Source organism: Corvus hawaiiensis, chromosome 9 (assembly GCF_020740725.1).
Source record: "Corvus hawaiiensis isolate bCorHaw1 chromosome 9, bCorHaw1.pri.cur, whole genome shotgun sequence".
NCBI classification, from domain to species: Eukaryota; Metazoa; Chordata; class Aves; order Passeriformes; family Corvidae; genus Corvus; species Corvus hawaiiensis.
Window position 1 is genome coordinate 1,884,890 of NC_063221.1, and position 17,929 is coordinate 1,902,818.

At 46.3% G+C, this 17,929-nt stretch overlaps 3 protein-coding genes across 3 annotated transcripts in view; 1 reads left to right on the forward strand and 2 right to left on the reverse strand.

The window, feature by feature from the left end:
- Positions 1 to 4,643, reverse strand: part of TNN (tenascin N) — a 34,059-nt gene extending 29,416 nt beyond the window's left edge. Inside the window, 1 exon segment of the mRNA XM_048312919.1 lies at positions 4,500 to 4,643. The gene's annotated coding sequence lies outside the window, so the exon portion shown is untranslated.
- Positions 4,644 to 7,156: 2,513 nt separating this feature from the next.
- On the forward strand, positions 7,157 to 9,798 carry MRPS14 (mitochondrial ribosomal protein S14). The gene is made up of 3 exons (XM_048313081.1): positions 7,157 to 7,262; positions 7,858 to 8,016; positions 9,296 to 9,798. The coding sequence occupies exons 1-3, from the start codon at positions 7,218 to 7,220 to the stop codon at positions 9,476 to 9,478; spliced, it is 387 nt and encodes a 128-aa protein (XP_048169038.1). The 5' UTR covers positions 7,157 to 7,217; the 3' UTR covers positions 9,479 to 9,798.
- LOC125330179 (calcyclin binding protein) lies at positions 9,796 to 16,673 on the reverse strand. The gene is made up of 6 exons (XM_048313080.1): positions 16,567 to 16,673; positions 15,829 to 16,021; positions 15,077 to 15,173; positions 14,437 to 14,536; positions 13,034 to 13,128; positions 9,796 to 11,334 (listed from the first exon to the last, which is right to left on the reverse strand). Exons 1-6 carry the CDS (start codon positions 16,585 to 16,587, stop codon positions 11,175 to 11,177), a joined length of 666 nt encoding a protein of 221 aa, XP_048169037.1. The 5' UTR covers positions 16,588 to 16,673; the 3' UTR covers positions 9,796 to 11,174.
- Between the last annotated feature and the right edge of the window lie 1,256 nt (positions 16,674 to 17,929).

A 17,929-nucleotide genomic window follows, 5' to 3' on the forward strand; every position in this document is an offset into this window, starting at 1 on the left:
ATATATTTGGTCAAAAACTTAGAATTTCACACCACAGGATGCAAATTCAAAATGCCACCACATGTGACTTACTAAGCAGTTGTGTTATTCATTGCACAAGCAGAAGGGAAAAAAATTTATTTAAGTGCTAAATTAGGTAATGTGATAACTAGAAAGCACTTGGCCAATATGTGTCCACAGTAATAGCACATCTGGACTCAGATAACACTCCATTATAATAATTTGTACAACCCTTACAATAAAAATTATCTGTTTCTGTGAAACATCCTTATATCACCTAAATGTCTGCCAAACCTTTGGAAACATCCCTGCCATTAGATTAGTACCTCCCATTGGCAGCACAGCTAAAAGAAGGTGTCCTTCCTGCCCAGAAACATGAGGCTTTGGTTGCTAAAAACCAAACAAACCCTACATCACCCACTTAATATCTGTTTTGCAGGTCACTTTGGTGCATCTCTCTTCAAGCAAGATAATCGCAGACACCAATGAAAACAAGGTATGGATTTCAAGATTCAGTCTACAATTCCTTACCTGATACCCTTATGTCATATTTGGATTAGGTATTAGGAAAAAAATGTCTTTACTGAAAGGGTAAACTCACACAGGGAGCGGTGGAATCACCACCCCTGGATGGATTTAAAAGACATGTACATACGGCACTTGGACATGGGTTAGCGAAGGGCTTGGCAACACTGGGTCAATGGTTGAACTCAATGGTCTTAGAGGCTTTTCCAAGCTTAAAAATTCTATGATTCTATCCATAAAATAAGGGAGTCATCACTGCTGCTTATACCCAAGCAGTAATTTGTTTCCTTCGGTTTTCCACCTCCATTCAGCACTTATCTGCGTTTAATGTATATTAAGTGAAATGGAGGGGAACAAGTACCTTGCTTTGTGAACGCAGGGCTCCTTCCCCATCTCTCCCTCTTGGCTTGCAGATGCCTATTTCTGACCAAAAATGCAGCTTTCCCACCCCGACCCATCCTCTCCCTCAAAGGGACACAGAAACTAGCTACACCTTTCTTTTTCTCCTCTGCAGACTTCCGAAACAAATCAAATCATATGAGATTGCTTCAAAGCTTTGAACAAACTTACGTCTAAATTCTACAGATTCTCATCACAGTCCACTGCAGGAAACCCCCAAAGCTTGGTTTTGTGGGGTTTACTTCCAAACCCCTGGAGATGAGGTCCCCAAACAGACAGATGCATGCACAAAATCCCTTTGCTCAGCACCTAGTGATAGCATTCTGGCTTGTAACATAATGTCATGACTAATTAGGGCTTCACTGGAACCACAAATTGAGCTCATATTTTCCTGGGCTCAGAGATCATTCCAGAGGAAAAACCCCTGGACACAAGCATTTCTGTCAAGCATAATGAAAGAGAACAACTTTTCTGGCTTCTTCATCATATAATAAAGAGATTTTTTCCCTGTCGTTAAAAAGAATGGGTTTAACTGACTTTTTGTGGAGAATATAATGTCATACATATAACTGGCAGTAACAGCAGATGAGGGAAAGGACTGATTTAGGAAAGAATGCCTAATAGTCAGATCTACCAGGCACAGAATATTCTCCTAAGGGAAGGGATGAAAGAAACCCTGTTCACATCTTTTCAATTATTGCAGAGGAAAGCATGGGATGATCAAAGCTGGAGAGAAAGTGGAATATTTGTGTGAAAGATTCCAACAATCTAACTCTACAAGTCTTTTTCCATCCTACTGCTCCGTGCTTGAAGATTCAGGGTATAGGCCTTCTATGTATACATGACATGGAGATAGGATTCAGGAGAGAAAGAGGGACTTGGAGTCACAGATGAAGGAAATGCAGGTCTAGGACAGCTCCATGGTTGCAGAAGAGAGAATTCTAAGACTGAGAAATGGGGCAGAGTTGACTATGCACATATCCAAGCCACAGAGTTATACAACACAACACTAGAAGCAACACACATTAAAGCAAGATAGCCAGAATAAAATGAGGCGTCGTGAAAGGAGCCATGGGCCAAGTTTGAGACCTGAGCTTTTTGAGTACCAAGGGAAATACAGAGTGTGATTTTTTTGAGCACAGCCTTCTGCATGCTAAAGCTAGAATGGAACTGCCACGTGTATCACAGCACTAGAGACAGGAGAACTAGCAGATCCCTAATTACCTAGTTAGAAAACTGGCACGTTCAAGCATCCTAAAGCCAGGGAGGTTTCTTGAGGAACACAAAAGGAATGACAAATACTAGAAGGCATGTCAAAAAGCCCTTTGCAAGTTCACAGAAGCACTGCTGATCTCCAAACAGCCATCACTTCAATAACTCTCTACAAGAACAGCAACAGGCCTGTCTGACCAACACTTTTAGTCTGAGGAGACACAAGCATTACCGGTGATCAGTGTTCATCATAAGCTCTGCCCTCAAATGGATACTGACCGCTGAATTCTGTTTAAAGCATGGACATGACAATGCAGGAGCAGGGGAGTGTGTGGCAGCAGCCTGTGGAGAGAAGCAAAGGCACCTGCAGAGCACATGGCAAAGCTGTGTGCTCAGACACAGCAGCAGATGCAGCAGCACAGAAGGTGATAAACCAGCTCATCCCTCACTAAGTTGGAAAGCAGTCATGCTCCTTACATTCTGCAATGCTTTTAGCAATAAAGAACGACACGAGTTAGTGCACCCAAGAGCACAACTCAGTCATTGGGGGCTATTAGCCTTTGTTGGCAGTCAGGCAAAAATAAAGTGGGGGCTCAAAACGAGCACAAAATGATGATACTGCTACTCAGACACTAAGATGTCCAGCCCATTTTCCTTCAGTTTTACATATTTTTCTTGGCGAAGTATTTGGCTGAGACAAGTTACTAGTTTTACATAAGTATATACTTTGCATAAGTATAATTTAGTTTAACCAACTGGATTATTTGTCTTTATTTTCTGTGATAAAACTGCTCTACTGTTCCAAACCTCAGCTGCCTTAGAAAGCTGTGCATCAGATCTGCATTTCTCTGGGACTGGGCACAGAATCCATTCCATGCAGCTCCTGTAATAAGCCAGCCAGCACTCTGTTTTCAGTATTATGCAATCTTCATTAAATTAATGCTTGCAATTAGTGCAACCAATGACTGCCAACAAAAAACGCAATCATTAGCTTGGGAAGATTGTTTCTTTTGCAGGTATCTCCCTTTTCTTTTTTTTACCAGACTGAATGAACCTACTTTCCACTATAAAAGTTTGGGATTACTCAAAATAATTAATAAAAACCCAGAATTATAATCACCCAGAGAGATACTGTGCTTCTGGATTCATTTTTTTATTTATATTTTCTTTCATGCTAATTCTTCTGCAAGATCTGATAAGCAAGGTGTATTAACTGTTCATATGTGCATGAGAGATTGCTTTCAAAACCCTACATACTCATGTGCAGAGAGGTTTAACAGCCTATTTTCTCATTACTATAAATATGCACTTTGTTATAAGTTACCGAGCTCCCTTCTCTTCAGTCAGTAGCTTTCAGTTTAAGTCAGTCTTTCCTGAAGCAAATCTTTGTTCTGGTGCCTGCAAAGCTCAAACATTTTTTAACTCCTGTATTGGATTGATTTTACTTATCCAATGACTGACATTTTTATTATAAATAAGATAATCAATAAGGTACTTTTATTACGAAAATAGTGATAAATTTCATTTTAGGTGCTAAAAACTTAAGACTCATAGAATCCTGGAATAGTTTAGGGTGGAAGGGACCTAAAAGACCCTCTGGTTCCAGACCCCTGCCATGGGCAGGGACACCTTCCACTAGACCAGGTTCCTCCAAGTCCCGTCCAACCCAGCCTTGAACACTTCAAGGATGGAGCAGCCACAGCTGCTCTGGGCACCCTGTGCCAGGGCCTGCCCACCCTCACAGGGGAGAATTTCTTCCTAATATCTGATCTAACCCTATGCTCTGTCAGTTAGAGCCATTACCCTTTATTCTAACTTCTATTGGCTTTCAGCCCTGAGTCTGTGAGAAGGTGCACAAGAAGGGCCTCTGGATGAGAAAATACTGAGCAATTACTAAAGAGTGCCTGTTACAATTATAAGATGTGTGTGGTCAAATTCCAGCACGATCTCACAACAAAAGAAGGGCTTTTAAAGCATCTACTGTCACACAGAAATCAGAGCCTAAAGTGCAAATTATTAGGAACAAGTACTCTAAAAAGAAACCCTTCTAGGTTAAACCCTACCTCCATTAGATGCAAAGGCAAAACTCCCATTTATATGAGCAGACACGTAGTTTTTATATGGTTGGAGGAGATAACCTAGGAAAGCCTAAGCCCTTCAAAATGGGCTTAAAAAACCCCATATAAATACTCCTGTACATTTTGTAAAAATCATACATGCCCATAATACAGGGTTATTGATGTTTGCGTAAGGCTTCAAAATCCTTGGAGAGCATCTGCTCTAAGAAGTCAGAGACAAACTGAGTTTTTCCCTCAGGACAAACAACGGGAACCTCAAAGGAAATAAAAATACTTTTCTCTTACCTGTCAAGTACTTTCAACTGCCTGGTTCAGAGCCCTTCTGATGCAGACACCACTTGCAGAGGTAATCTGAGCACGCCAAAAAGTGACCAAATCCTCTCCTCTTCCCCACTCCAGCTACAAATCAGCAGCAGTCCCTGCAGCGAATTTAAGAACCCATGGAGCAAACGAAAGGAACCAATAGAAGCCTCGGGGCGTTTCCCTCTTACAAACCACCTAAGGAGCACGCTGGGCTTGAGAATGATTCCCCTGCTCAGTAGTCTTCCTGCCCATCAGCAGGAATAAACACTTCCCACTTGTTTTATGCTCTGCTACTACTCAAAAGCCAGAAAGCCTCTCCAGCTCTATACATCGGTCTGCAAGCATCACAGGATTGTTACTGAGACTACTGTATTAACAAGCACATTTGTAGTATTAATGATGAGAAATTCAGGTGGAGTACATCAGAAAATAGAAAAATATGTTGAACTCAGCAGCAGATAAACACTACATTTATTCAGCACAGTACTTTCAAAAATCCCTCAAGAACTACCCACGCACTTATTTAGCCAGGTGCATTACTGAGCCCAGTTTTTAGCTGACAAACCCTCAGATTCTGGACAGTTCCTTCGATTTACTGCAACCAGAAGCTGTGCTGAGGGAGCTGAAGATGGCAGCAGCCTGAGGGATATCAACATGCATCATTAATCCTTGCCAGTCTCAGCTGGGGAAGTGCCAATCACACAGGTGATGCTGTTGAGCAAGTGAGGGAGTCAGCCCTGACTGAAGAAATAGTCCTTCCCATTCTCACCAGTTCCTCCCACATCTGGACCATCTAATAAACACAAAAGGGGAAGTGATACAAAATACTGTAGATAAGAATGCATGCTGTAGCATCCAAATCCCCTTTGATCACATCTATTTTATCTGCTCTGCTGATATCCTACCAAATTAACTTTACCCTCTGGAAAGCTAGAAAAATAGCAAGTTATAGACAATTACATCAGAGAATAAAGCTTGAAATGCTCCCCTTGCAAACAGCAGAAAGCTACTTCCAAGCCAGCCATGGCATCAGCACAGCTCATCATCAGGAAACACGGTCACAAACAGCCCAGGTTTTGAACAGGATGCTCTCAGAGGGTTGCAGCCCACAGGCTGGGCATGCTGAGCCCTTTCTGCTGCTGCAGTTTCCCCTCCATAGACAGACCCTCACACAAGTTTAAGAGCAGACTTTTTGTTTCTCAGGGTATGAAGGAAGAAAAATGAGTTAGGAAACGAGAGCAATAACCAGCATCTCACCTCTCTGTGGCTCATAAGACCCATATAAAGCAAGGAGAAGAGAAAACAGCTTTGAATTTGTAGGTTATTGCTGTGTGAACAAGTATTAGTGGTTTCAGCTGGGCATATATGTAGGACAGACACCTTCAGGGTAGTTAACACCTGGGCTGACAGAAACTGAACAGTCTGTGAAGAATTAACGACTTCACCAGCACCAAAAATGGCCTTTCCACTGAGTACCATCAGCCCCGGTGGGTAAGTTCCTAGGAAAGCTGCTGACTGTAGCATAGATAATAAAATTTGATTAGCCTGCTAACCTGGCCACTTCTTCCAGATTATTACATACTTCTGGAGCAGTATAATACACCAAACATCTAAGTAAAACAATTAGCACACAGACAACAAGCAGCTTGACAAACTGAGAGAGACAGCTTCTTTTAAATGACTTTTTGAATGTAGCTAATGAGCTGATACAAGCAGAAAGTTTAATCAAAACTATGAATTCAACATCAAAACCTTGATGCATGTTCTTCCTGAAATCAGGACATAGACATATTTTACACTCTACCTAAGCAAAGTTCCAGTTATTGAAACAGGACAGTTTCCCTCACTGAACAAGAACAATGGATGCAGAATTCCCCATTTGTTCTTCTCTGTTTGCGATTATGATTATTCAGTATTGTCTGCAAAGGGCTGTAACTTTCCCGAAGATTTGGATATTAGCAAAAGTTTCTTCCCCCAGAGGCTGGTGGGGCACTGGGATATGCTCCCTAGGGAAGTGGTCACAGCACCAAGTCTGCCAGAGTTTGGACAATGCTCTCAGGCACATGGTGGAGTTCTTGGAGTTGTCCTGTGCAGGGCCAGGAGTTGAACTCGATGATCCTTATGGCTCCCTTCCAATTCAGGATATTCTATGGTTCAAAATTCGTAAGTGGAAAAAAACCCCTGCAAACCACAGGTATAAATTTAGGAATTGAGCAACAGTCCTGGGTGATAAACAAGCAAAAAAACCCTAAGAAGCAGAACTAGCCCAGCCTTTAGTGGAGCTGCTGGCAGATCTCTGTCCCGCAGCAGGACAAGTGGTCAGGACGTGCTGTTCCAGACAGGGACCCCACAGCGCAGGGACGATGCCTCTGCGTCAATTCTCCTATTGGGACAACTTTCCCTGTTATTTTTACAGCTGTTCCCCTTCAACCTGGGATACCTTTGCTGCACCCAAGGCCGGCCCCTGACGTTTCCGTGGCAGATTCAGCCGCCTTTACTGACGGGTGGTGCCGGCGAGCCCTGCCATCACCTCTGAGACACACCCAGCACAGCCCCCAGAGGCGGGTGGGGCTCTTGCCCCATTTCCAGCCGCAGAGCGTTGGAAATCCCGAGCACATCGGGAATGCAGCGGGACGGAGGCGGAGCGGCCTGAGGGCCCTCGCCCGCCGTGACTGGGCGCACGCGCGGCGCAGCGACAAGATGGCGGCGGCCGCGCTGTGCTGGGCGCTGAGGGCGGCTCGGCAGGTCAGACCGACTCCCTCCCTTCCATTCCTCCTACCCTGCTTCCCTGTGTCTCTCTGGGGCCCCGTCCGCCCGGCCGAGGCGCCGGGGAACGCGCAGGGGAGATCCGGGTAGTGTTTGACCGCTGCGGGCTCGGCCCCGGCCCTTCGGGTCCGGTGTAGCTTGGGGCTCTTTGTGTCTTCCGGCATCGTTAAGCTTCTGGATCACATATTACACTTTTTACACCTCATCGCTGCCTACATCTTCCTCACGAGGGGCGGTACCGATCTTTGCTCTCTGTAACGAATAACAGGACCCGAGGGAGCGGCTGGATATCAGGAAAAGGTTCTTCCCCCAGAGGGTGGTGGGGCACTGACCGGGCTCCCCCGGGAATGGGCACAGCCTCGAGGCTGCCAGAGCTCAAAGAGTGTTTGGACAACACTCTCAGGCACAGGGTGGGATTGTGGGGGCCGTGTTGGGGCCAGGTATTGAACTCGATGATACTTGTGGGTCCCTTCCAATTCAGGATATTCCATGCTTTATGGAAATAACAATTCATACTTGACCAGGGCAAACTCTGTGCAACAGGCAGGTATCACAAGTTTCATTTCTTTAATAGGTTCTTCCCTCGCCCTGCCCAAGGCAGGTGCGGAGCTACTACGTGGACTGGAGGATGCTGCGGGACGTCAAGAGAAGGAAGATGGCATATGAGCATGCGGATGAGAGGCTGCGGATCAACGCCATCCGGAAGAACTCCATCCTTCCCAGGGAGCTGCAGGTACCGGCAGCCGCTCCACGGCTGCGCCCAGCCGGAGCATGAGCCCACACGTGCTCAGGGCCACGGCTGTCACTTCATCGATCCAGACGGCTGTCCCAGGTCACAGGTGTTGTGTTTCCCCAGCTCACAGGCACAGAATCATGGCATATTCGTAGTGACCTCAGCCTTTTGGGGGTGTTTGCAACAGCAGTCAGCTGACTGGAGGTTGTGCACATTGGGGTGTGGGGTTTTTTGAAACCAGTGCTTCTTGTAACAATAAATACAGTGAAGTCACACTCCCCACCTCCCCCCCACTGCCCCTAACATACATTCACAAACCTATTTTCTTTACTTCCAGTAATACAGAATAATAAATAAACTCTAGATTTTTTTTCTTATTTAAAAATCTGAAAGCCTGACCCAGCCAAAACCACTAATCTGTTCAATTAGAAATATTTAATTTTACTTCCTGCCTGAGCTGTGTGTGAAACCTGCATGAGATTTGGTGCTAAAACTGTTCTTAAAAATTCACTGCCTTGCATTCAGTCTGCCTTACTAAGCACCAAAAACATTTGCAAGTATCAGATTATTCCTGTGTGTATTTGATCTGGGCATGATACTTACACATCCTGGGAGAGAAAGTGTATGAATTTGTTTGTATATATTGACTTTACCGTTCTCTGGGCAAATTTGACTGGTGCTAGATGTCCTTAAGAGGCAAAACCAAGAAATACAGAAAAAAGCCCCAAAGAAAATCCTGTAACACCTTCCAAAGCCCCCTATATGAGATCCCTTTTACTGACATCAAAGCATACAACCTTGGAGGCAGTTAATAAACAACATATATTTAAATTCAGCTCATCTGAAAGGACTAGCCTACCCCACAGAAAGGAGAAAGCCAAGTGGGTTTTTAACTATAATTCCTGGCTTGAGGTTATTCAGTCTGTAATAAGGTTAAATTTTGGGCCTCTTAGAGGGCTAGCCCACCTTGCAACAAGGATAGAGACAAGCTGATTTGACTGGTTATAATTAGCAGCTTGAGATTGTTTTGTCTGTGTAATAAGATTAATTTGGGGGTCTCCATGTGGATCTGTTTACATTCACTGTTGCAATGCCCAGAAAGAAAGGGCTGAGTGAGGAAGAGAGGTGAAAAGTTCCCAATTAAATAGCAAATTCATGAGGTGGTAGAGAAGCTTGTGATGGTACCTATTCTACGTCTGGATTTTGAGGTCTGGCAGTAAGGCCCCTCTGAATCCTGGGGAACACAGATAAACTCTTACGCTGTGGTCTTCTGTTGTAGGAAGTGGCTGATAAGGAGATTGCCGCCCTGCCCCGGGACAGCTGCCCCGTGAGGATCCGGAACAGGTGTGTCCTGACGTCCCGCCCGCGAGGGGTTAAGCGGCGCTGGAGGCTCAGCAGAATTGTTTTCCGCCACTTTGCTGACCATGCGCAGATGTGCGGTGTACAGAGAGCCATGTGGTAATAATCACCACGTGGATGTGCATTCAGGCAGAAGAAACAAACCAGGCTCATTTGTGTGTGCTATTAAAGCAGGACTGTCCTGCCACAGAATCCAGCACCAATGTCAAACTAATAAGGGAAGGGTGAGAAGTTGTGCTGATTCATTAAACTCACTGGATTAGAGCTGGTATCAGCTGACAAGCAGCAGCACAACTGCACTGAACTGGTCCGTGTGAGAGGCAGTTTGATTGTGAGAAAAAAGTCACTACGTGATGGTTGCAGAACTAAGCTGAGGTTTGTGGTATGGGCAACATTAGAAATAAAGACATACAGCACAAAGCATGTTGAAGCATTTTTTTTTTTTGCCACCGTACGGTAAGTTCATCACGGTAATTTGGGTAAAAACAAATAAAACTGCACAACAGGGCAAAGTGGTATTCTGCCATGAACAAGGGCAAGCACAGAGTAGGAATAAAACATGGCCTCAAGTTTAGATGCTCTTGCTATGCAAACTAAATACATATTAATGAGCAGATGAAGTGGCTAAAGGACCTGTTAGAAACTGTGCTGGTATTTCTCCTGTTCGTAGTGCAGCGCTTGATCCAATGCTTCAAGAACAAGGTAGCAAGGAAGCCCTAGTCCAGACCCTAACAGGAGAGTAGTGGCTTCCTTGATCCATAGGTAACAACAAATCTGTCCTCAGGAGACACAGGAGGTGGCAGGAAGGACACAATTAACAACAAGCTTGCTGCTAAGGTCACGTTTGCCCTGTACTCTTCTTCAAAGCAGTGCAGTAAAGGGGGGCAGTGGCTGCTCTGTCCCCCTCCCCAGCATGGGCCTGGGAGGTGGCAGTAAAAAGGCCAAATAGCAGTAGCAGCAAACTGACAGCAACCCATCACACCCAGCTGAGCCATGTTTTGGTGGATAAGCCATCTTAATATACTTCTTACTCTCTTACCTTAAAACCCTTTTGAAGTCAATGGAGAAAGTAGAGCTTAATCCTCGTTTCCTACTTTACTCTGCTAGAGCCAGGGCAAGCTCCCTGTCCAGCATCACAGCTCACTGCCCCTGCTGATGACTGCATCCTGACTGATGCCATCTCAAAGACATCCAGGATGCTCCCAGCTGGCACAAGCACTTTGACTTCCAAAGTTAATAGTAATACTAGACAGTAATAGTTTCTGAGAATAATAATTAAATTTGAATACCACATGATTAACACCATATTGTTTCTGCTTAACTATCAAGTGCTTAGGATGTGGTTCTGGTTTCTTCAGCAGTTCTCCCTTTGTGACATGCTTTACAGTTCAGCACTTTCCCATATTTAATCAAAAAGCTACACCTGGTGAAGTGAGCATGACACTAGCCCCAGCAAGCACACGGGTAACAGCTGCCAGTGGCAACAGAAGCCTTGACCCATCCTAGTTTAAGATTCCTTTACTTTTACACTCTGTTCTCAGTCTCACAGCACTCCCCACTCATCTGAGATGCTTTTTCAAGGAGGGGTAAGGACATATACCCTAAGCTTCACTCCTCAGGAAATGCTGAACCACTTGACTGACGGAAATGCTTTATAAGCTATTTTATTTAAATATTTTCTCCAACCTGAAATGGAAAATGACTGTCTTTGCTTGGAAGAAGGTTATGTAAACGATGATCTTTGCAGCACAGCGTGTCTCACATGGAAGATCAGTTTTAAGGCGGCCCTTAGAGTACTTTCAGATATCCATTGGTATGTCCCCTTTGTACTGCTTTTCTCTGCTTTCAACCCAGGCCTTATTGATGGTGCGCTTCATCTCATCGTCCCCTTCCGCGTACATCTTTTTTAAAATGTTCATAAGCCCTTCACTAGGATCTGCGGTGTCATAGGCAGCCTTCCTGCAAGACGGATACATGAGAAGGTCAGGTACACCCAACAGACTTAAATGCTGCTATTTGTTTGAAGCACCCTGGTAACAGGACTTTTGCTTTGGCAAAGTCTTTAGATACGGCTGTCTCAGTTTCCAAATAGGAAGAATCCTAAGAAGCACCCTTAAACCAAGTGCAAGTTGAGTAGTATACCTAGAGATGTCCCATGGGGTGGGACAGTATTTTGATGGGAAGCATTTTGCAGTAAACATGATCCTGGAAGCACTGCTCAAAATTAACTGTAGGAAGCAAAAGTGAAATACAACAGACACAGGAAGTGCCAGTACCTGCCTTGTGTTATGTGACAAGTGAATAAAAAGCGAGAAATGACCACATCAAGCTTTTTGGAGAGACCACATTCATAACCCAAAAGGCTTCTTTTCTGCTTCCCATTTTTCAGATGATCTCCAGAAGTTAACTGACTTTGTAACACATTGCATTTCAAAGCAATTTTCTCAGGTGACAAACAGTGCCACCTGCAGTCAGCACCCGTGGAGGACATGGCCCGTGTAACCCGACTATATGTAATGCCCTCTGGCAAAAGTCCTCTTTATCCCATTTCCCAAAATCCTGTAGGTAGTTCCTAGTGCAGTCTAGCTCAAAAACAGAGCAGATGAAAACAGATCAGCAGAGGGAGCAATTTCCTCGTGCTCAGGGCTAACCATCGGCTGCACAGACCCTGACTGGGACCAGCATTTCTGGAGCCGTTCATTTGACAAACAGAAAATCTTCAGGAATTCTCTGCACAAGATACAGGTTTAATCAAGTGATCCTGTCCCTCCAGAAAACTGCATTAATTGTCAAGTCACTTCCTCCTAAATCTCCTGTGATGCCATTTCAGTGGAGAAGGTTGTTATGCCCTAAATTCACGTACTTATGGCTAATCAGTTTTAGCAAAACACCCTAAAAACATACACAAAATGAATTGTTGTTGGCAGAGATAACATTCTCAATAGTGTTTTCATGCTTCAAGGTAGCTGTACATGTAAAATAACATGAAATCATTATATTATATACTTCTATATATATATATTTTAGAAAGTCTCTTGTCCCCAGGTGTCTCCTGCTGTCATTTACCACCCTCATACCTGTGTATGTCTAAGCTGCCTGCTGCTCCCAAGCACTTGGAGTGTTACAAACTGGCTTGAGACTTTGGATAATCATCTAAGTAAACAAAGACCTGTTTTGCCAAAAGCACGCTGGGATTTTTGTGCAGGCACTTCACACACAGGTGACAATGATTACTTTGACCAGTAGAGCTGCAGGGGATATATCCACGTATTTCTATATAATACACACTTTATCTAAAAACAGTCACCTCACTAATGCAGTTTTTGCCATGAATGCAGCCATCAAAATGCAAATGAATCTTTAATTGGTTGATTCCCTTTAGAATTCTCACTGCAGGTCTTCCCTATCATATGTCCTATGATGCAGCCTTCATCATTAGCAATAAAACAGCTACTCAGAGTGTGTTTCTTCCACTTGCAGTCCTACAAATACCAAAACAAATCCCAGCCTAACGATCCTCAAACATCTCAGGGCCTGTCCCCCAGACCAACAATCCTCAGAATAACTGCACAGTTGGCACAGATCTCTCCCAACAGTCCTAAAACAACACAGAGAACAAGAAATGGAAAACAAGATGGAGGGTTGAAAAGACACTTACTCTTTCTCTTTGCTTTCTTTTTCCACTTGAGTGAGACAATCCCATTTTTCCTCCCGCTTCTTCTTACACATCACAAGGACCATGTCTGTCTTTATCTGTATGGTGAACAGCAAGGCACGAAGGGATGCCAGTCAAAATCAATAAGGTTAGCTCACAACATAAACCTTTTCCAGACTCACAAATTCCTGAAACATTTCTCTCAGCTATCCATTATTATGTAGCATACTGAAATTACAGCATGTACTCAGCCTCCAGGTACAACTGTTAACTTCCCTGTGGACAATTTATATATGTGGTTAATGTAATGCTAGCACAGGCCCACAGTACCAATACAGAAGAATGTAAAGTGCTGCAGGAACACCATTCAGTGATTTAAAGGATGCCCAAGTACCCAGAACTGCCTGGTAAAGAGTGACTGTATTTATTAGACTTCTCCAAGTATACCAAGTTCAGGCAGAGGCTCCTCCAATTTATTTCTCCAAGGATAAGAAGCTAGTTTTAGGGCATTGCTTAATCTCACAACACATCTGCAAGTTACAAAGCCTGTTTACTTGCAACCCTGACCTAAATTTCACAAAGAACTCCTGTGTGCCACAGCAGACAAGGGTCTACTGCAGCTTTAGCTTGGCGTAACAAGTACATGACCACTGCTCGCTTTCACACCATGTTAAAAATCACCACAGCAACACTCTCGATTATTTCAGCTGGTTTAATTTCACTCTGTACTCATTTTAGGCCAATTTCCAATTGAACCAGTAGTTCTTCGCATCTGATGTCACTAAGTACAACACAGAACTCACAGGAGGTATGTGACACATCTCTAAGCCTGGAAAGGTGCCACAAGTAGCAGAGTATGGGTATCACCAGTCAGCAGCAGTAAAATGTGACTAGTCCTGGTTTTGGCTAGGATAGTTAATTTTTTCTCTTAGAAAATTAACCTCCTGCTAGGGTTAAACCACCACACCAGTGTTCAGTTCTGGAGCAACACCATTACCAAGGTTCCAGACTTTGCTTTGGGAATTAAGCCTATTTAAGCTTCCCAAGATTTCAGTCTGCTGACAAATCTCTTAGAATCACAAAGAATTTCTCAGAGGTATTTAAAAGCACAAAGATGCAAATGAATGCTTGGTGGTATTTTCTGCTTAATTATTTCTGAAATCCTGTTGGTGAGCTATTAAAAAAAGCTCACAATATCCAGACATGATCTCCTGAAATAGGATTCCAGAGACTAATTCTGCAGTTATGACAATCACAGATTAGTAAGACTCATGTTCACAGTGCAGAGACTTAGCAGCAGAAGAGAGGGACTGAACGTTAGAACTGAGTCTCCTGAACTAGTCAGGCAATGAACGTGATACTTCGTGAGGGCCCTAAATTACCTCTAACAGACGAGGTGCACTGACCTTTCTAGAGCTGCCTTCCACAGAGATGGGCTTCAGGAGGTTGTTGAAGGTCATGGTGTAGTTCTTCCCGTTCAGATTCTTCACTAGCAGATCAAATGACCTGGACCCAGGAAGTGAAGGGAGGAAAGGCACAAATACTCCAATTGTTATATTGTCTGAAAACCCTTTAGCGGGTGTATTTTATAGGAAAGCAGGTGTACTTCTTGGGAAAGTACAAGAACTACTATTCTGGTACTACTCTGGTAGTACCTCAAGGCCAACAGGCTTGAATTACTTTATTCCCAGGGCTCTAAAAATGTTCAGTTCAATTTTGACAGAGAAATTAAAAGGACCAATCCAGACTTCACAACAAATCAAGTTCTTTAGGATCCTTTCTACCTCAATGATCCCCTATAACCTTGGAAAAACAAATTTCCTTAATGTACACCTCAGTTCTATCACCACAAATACCCAGGGCTAACACTATGTGCCATGTCAAGCATGGTGAGGTGCACCTCTAAAATGAAAACACCCTGATACCCTCAAGTGCTACTAAAAGTTAATACAGTTTGAAGTTTGAAAAAAGGGAGTGGAGAAAAAAAAAGGCTGATGCAACAGTCCTGCATTTAAGTGTTCTTGTTGTGGTACAAGATGAACTCACCTCTCTGTGAAATTCACCTGCACATTCTCAGCTGGAAGCTTCTGGACACCATTTAAAGAGATGTAAATCTTAACAAACTTATCTGACTGATCCCAACCTGGAAGTGAATAAAAGAGATAAAGTTCTCCCTTTCCTTCATAAGCTTCCCCCACAAAGCCCCCTAAAATGACTAGCATCTTTGCCTTACTCAAACAATTTTCAGAGCAATAAAGGGAAAACATGAATTATTCAGAAATAACTTGAAAGCAAAAGGAGGTCCCCCCATGTAGCCCTTTTCCCTAATCCCTGCAAATGCTGAGAAAACCCTTGTATCAGCTGACGTCAAAAGAGAGCAACCCTGGCTGTGCAGGGGAAGTCAGAGCCAGTTGTTTGCTCCTGCTGCAGTTTCCTTGACCCACTTCTTCCCCTACACCCTGCATCTTGAGCAATTCCCTCTCCTCTCACCTACATGGCGAGCAGAGAAGCCAAATCTTACTCTTTCATTCCTGCTAAACACTAAGCAACGGAAAAATACCAGTTGGTACAGCAAGGATACTTAATGAATTCCACCAAACTCTACCACGCAAACGCGATCAATGCACGCTGGGGTTCGGATGGCAAGATAAGCATGCAGTAGCCTTTAAAGTGGCATCTCCAGTGTGGAATAAACACTTAAGGCTTCACTGTGATGCTAAGTAGCAACTCCAACTCCCAGTAATGCCACCTTGCCATCTCTTCAGAGCAATGCTGGAGCTCTAGAAAAACAAACCTACCATAATTGTTTATTTTCACTGTGTACCCTCCCAGTGATGACTTTTCTTCCTCTGTCACATCTTTTGGCTTCGGCGGAGGCTGATTCTTGATTTCCAGCTCCAGCTTGTGTTTCTCTGCCACAAGGACATCACGCACCCGCTTCCTAGTGGTGTTCGTGAGCAGTTCTTTAACCTCTTCCAAATCTTTCTGCAACTGGCTCAAAAACAAAGGATCACACGTATACATTAGATATATTCTTTGTGCTCAGGGCTCACAGCTTTTTATGACAATTCCAAGTGTTCCAGATGCTGGAGTTTCAGCTTTATCAAGTCAGCAGTTTAGTTTCCCACTACAACCAGTTAAGCACGGAATCATCCCTTCCTCACCCCCTGACCACTCCTGTATATACAGCCACAGCATCTTAATTCACAGAATGGGTCGGGCTAGAAGGGTGCAATCCTCCTGCTCAACCAGGACCATCTCAGAGCACAAGCCTGGAAAAGACCTCCAAGATCATCAATCCAGACAAGGTTTAAACTCTCAGTGTTTAAGTCTTTATAAGTTAAAAACCAACAGAAACCAAGAGAAGCTGGGCGGATGGCACAGCTCCCTCAACACGCACCGCCGCACGGAGAGACCCCCTCAGCGAAAGCGGGGACTGACGGCTCCCCGTCCCCGCCTCCCAACCGGGGCCACACCGCTGCCCCTCGCACAGGGCCCCGCCAGCGCCCGGGGGGCAACGCCGGGGATCGCCTCACCTCCTCCCGCACCACGGCCATGGCGGCTCCCCGCGGAACCTCTGGAACCTTCCGGCCGCAGGAAGTGACGCGCCGCCACCGGTCCCGCCTCCCGGGCTCTGAGGGACGGGCGGGACCGGGAGCTTTCCCGCCTCCCGGGCTCTGAGGGACGGGCGGGACCGGGAGCTTTCCCGCCTCCCGGGCTCTGTGGGACGGGCGGGACGGGGAGCTTTCCCGCCTCCCGGGCTCTGTGGGACGGGCGGGACCGGGAGCTTTCCCGCCTCCCGGGCTCTGAGGGACGGGCGGGACCGGGAGCTTTCCCGCCTCCCGGGCTCTGTGGGACGGGCGGGACCGGGAGCTTTCCCGCCTCCCGGGCTCTGTGGGACGGGCGGGACCGGGAGCTTTCCCGCCTCCCGGGCTCTGTGGGACGGGCGGGACGGGGAGCTTTCCCGCCTCCCGGGCTCTGTGGGACGGGCGGGACCGGGAGCTTTCCCGCCTCCCGGGCTCTGAGGGACGGGCGGGACCGGGAGCTTTCCCGCCTCCCGGGCTCTGAGGGACGGGCGGGACCGGGAGCTTTCCCGCCTCCCGGGCTCTGAGGGACGGGCGGGACCGGGAGCTTTCCCGCCTCCCGGGCTCTGAGGGACGGGCGGGACCGGGAGCTTTCCCGCCTCCCGGGCTCTGTGGGACGGGCGGGACCGGGAGCTTTCCCGCCTCCCGGGCTCTGAGGGACGGGTGGGATGGGGAGCTTTTCCTGTCCCCCGGGCTCTGAAGGACGGATGGGACCAGGAGCTCCTCCCCTCGCCGGGCTCTGAGGAATGGGCGGGACCGGGAGCTTTCCCGCCTCCCGGGCTCTGAGGAATGGGCGGGACCGGGAACTTTGCCGCCCTCCGGGTTCTGAGGGATGGGTGGGATCAGGAGCTTTGCCGCCCTCCGGGTTCCGAGGGATGGGTGGGATCAGGAGCTTTGCCGCCCTCCGGGTTCCGAGGGATGGGTGGGATCAGCAGTTTTGCCATCCTCCGGGCTCTGAGGGATGGGTGGGATCAGGAGCTTTGCCGCCCTCCGGGCTCTGAGGGATGGGTGGGGTCAGGAGTTTTGCCATCCTCCGGGCTCTGAGGGATGGGTGGGATCAGGAGCTTTGCCGCCCTCCGGGTTCCGAGGGATGGGTGGGATCAGGAGCTTTGCCATCCTCCGGGTTCCGAGGGATGGGTGGGATCAGGAGCTTTGCCACCCTCCGGGCTCTGAGGGATGGGTGGGATCAGGAGCTTTGCCACCCTCCGGGTTCCGAGGGATGGGTGGGATCAGGAGCTTTGCCACCCTCCGGGCTCTGAGGGATGGGTGGGATCAGGAGCTTTGGCCGCCCTCCGGGCTCTGAGGGATGGGTGGG

Bases quoted from the DNA above. Each gene is read 5' to 3' on its own strand.
- MRPS14 (XM_048313081.1), top strand. From the start codon at position 7,218: ATGGCGGCGGCCGCGCTGTGCTGGGCGCTGAGGGCGGCTCGGCAG. The intron at 7,263-7,857 runs GTCAGACCGACT...TTTCTTTAATAG, and splicing joins CGCTGAGGGCGGCTCGGCAG to GTTCTTCCCTCGCCCTGCCC. The intron at 8,017-9,295 runs GTACCGGCAGCC...CTTCTGTTGTAG, and splicing joins TCCTTCCCAGGGAGCTGCAG to GAAGTGGCTGATAAGGAGAT.
- LOC125330179 (XM_048313080.1), bottom strand. From the start codon at position 16,587: ATGGCCGTGGTGCGGGAGGAG. The intron at 16,022-16,566 runs GTGAGGCGATCC...TTTTTGAGCCAG, and splicing joins TGGCCGTGGTGCGGGAGGAG to TTGCAGAAAGATTTGGAAGA. The intron at 15,174-15,828 runs GTAGGTTTGTTT...ATTCACTTCCAG, and splicing joins AGTGAAAATAAACAATTATG to GTTGGGATCAGTCAGATAAG.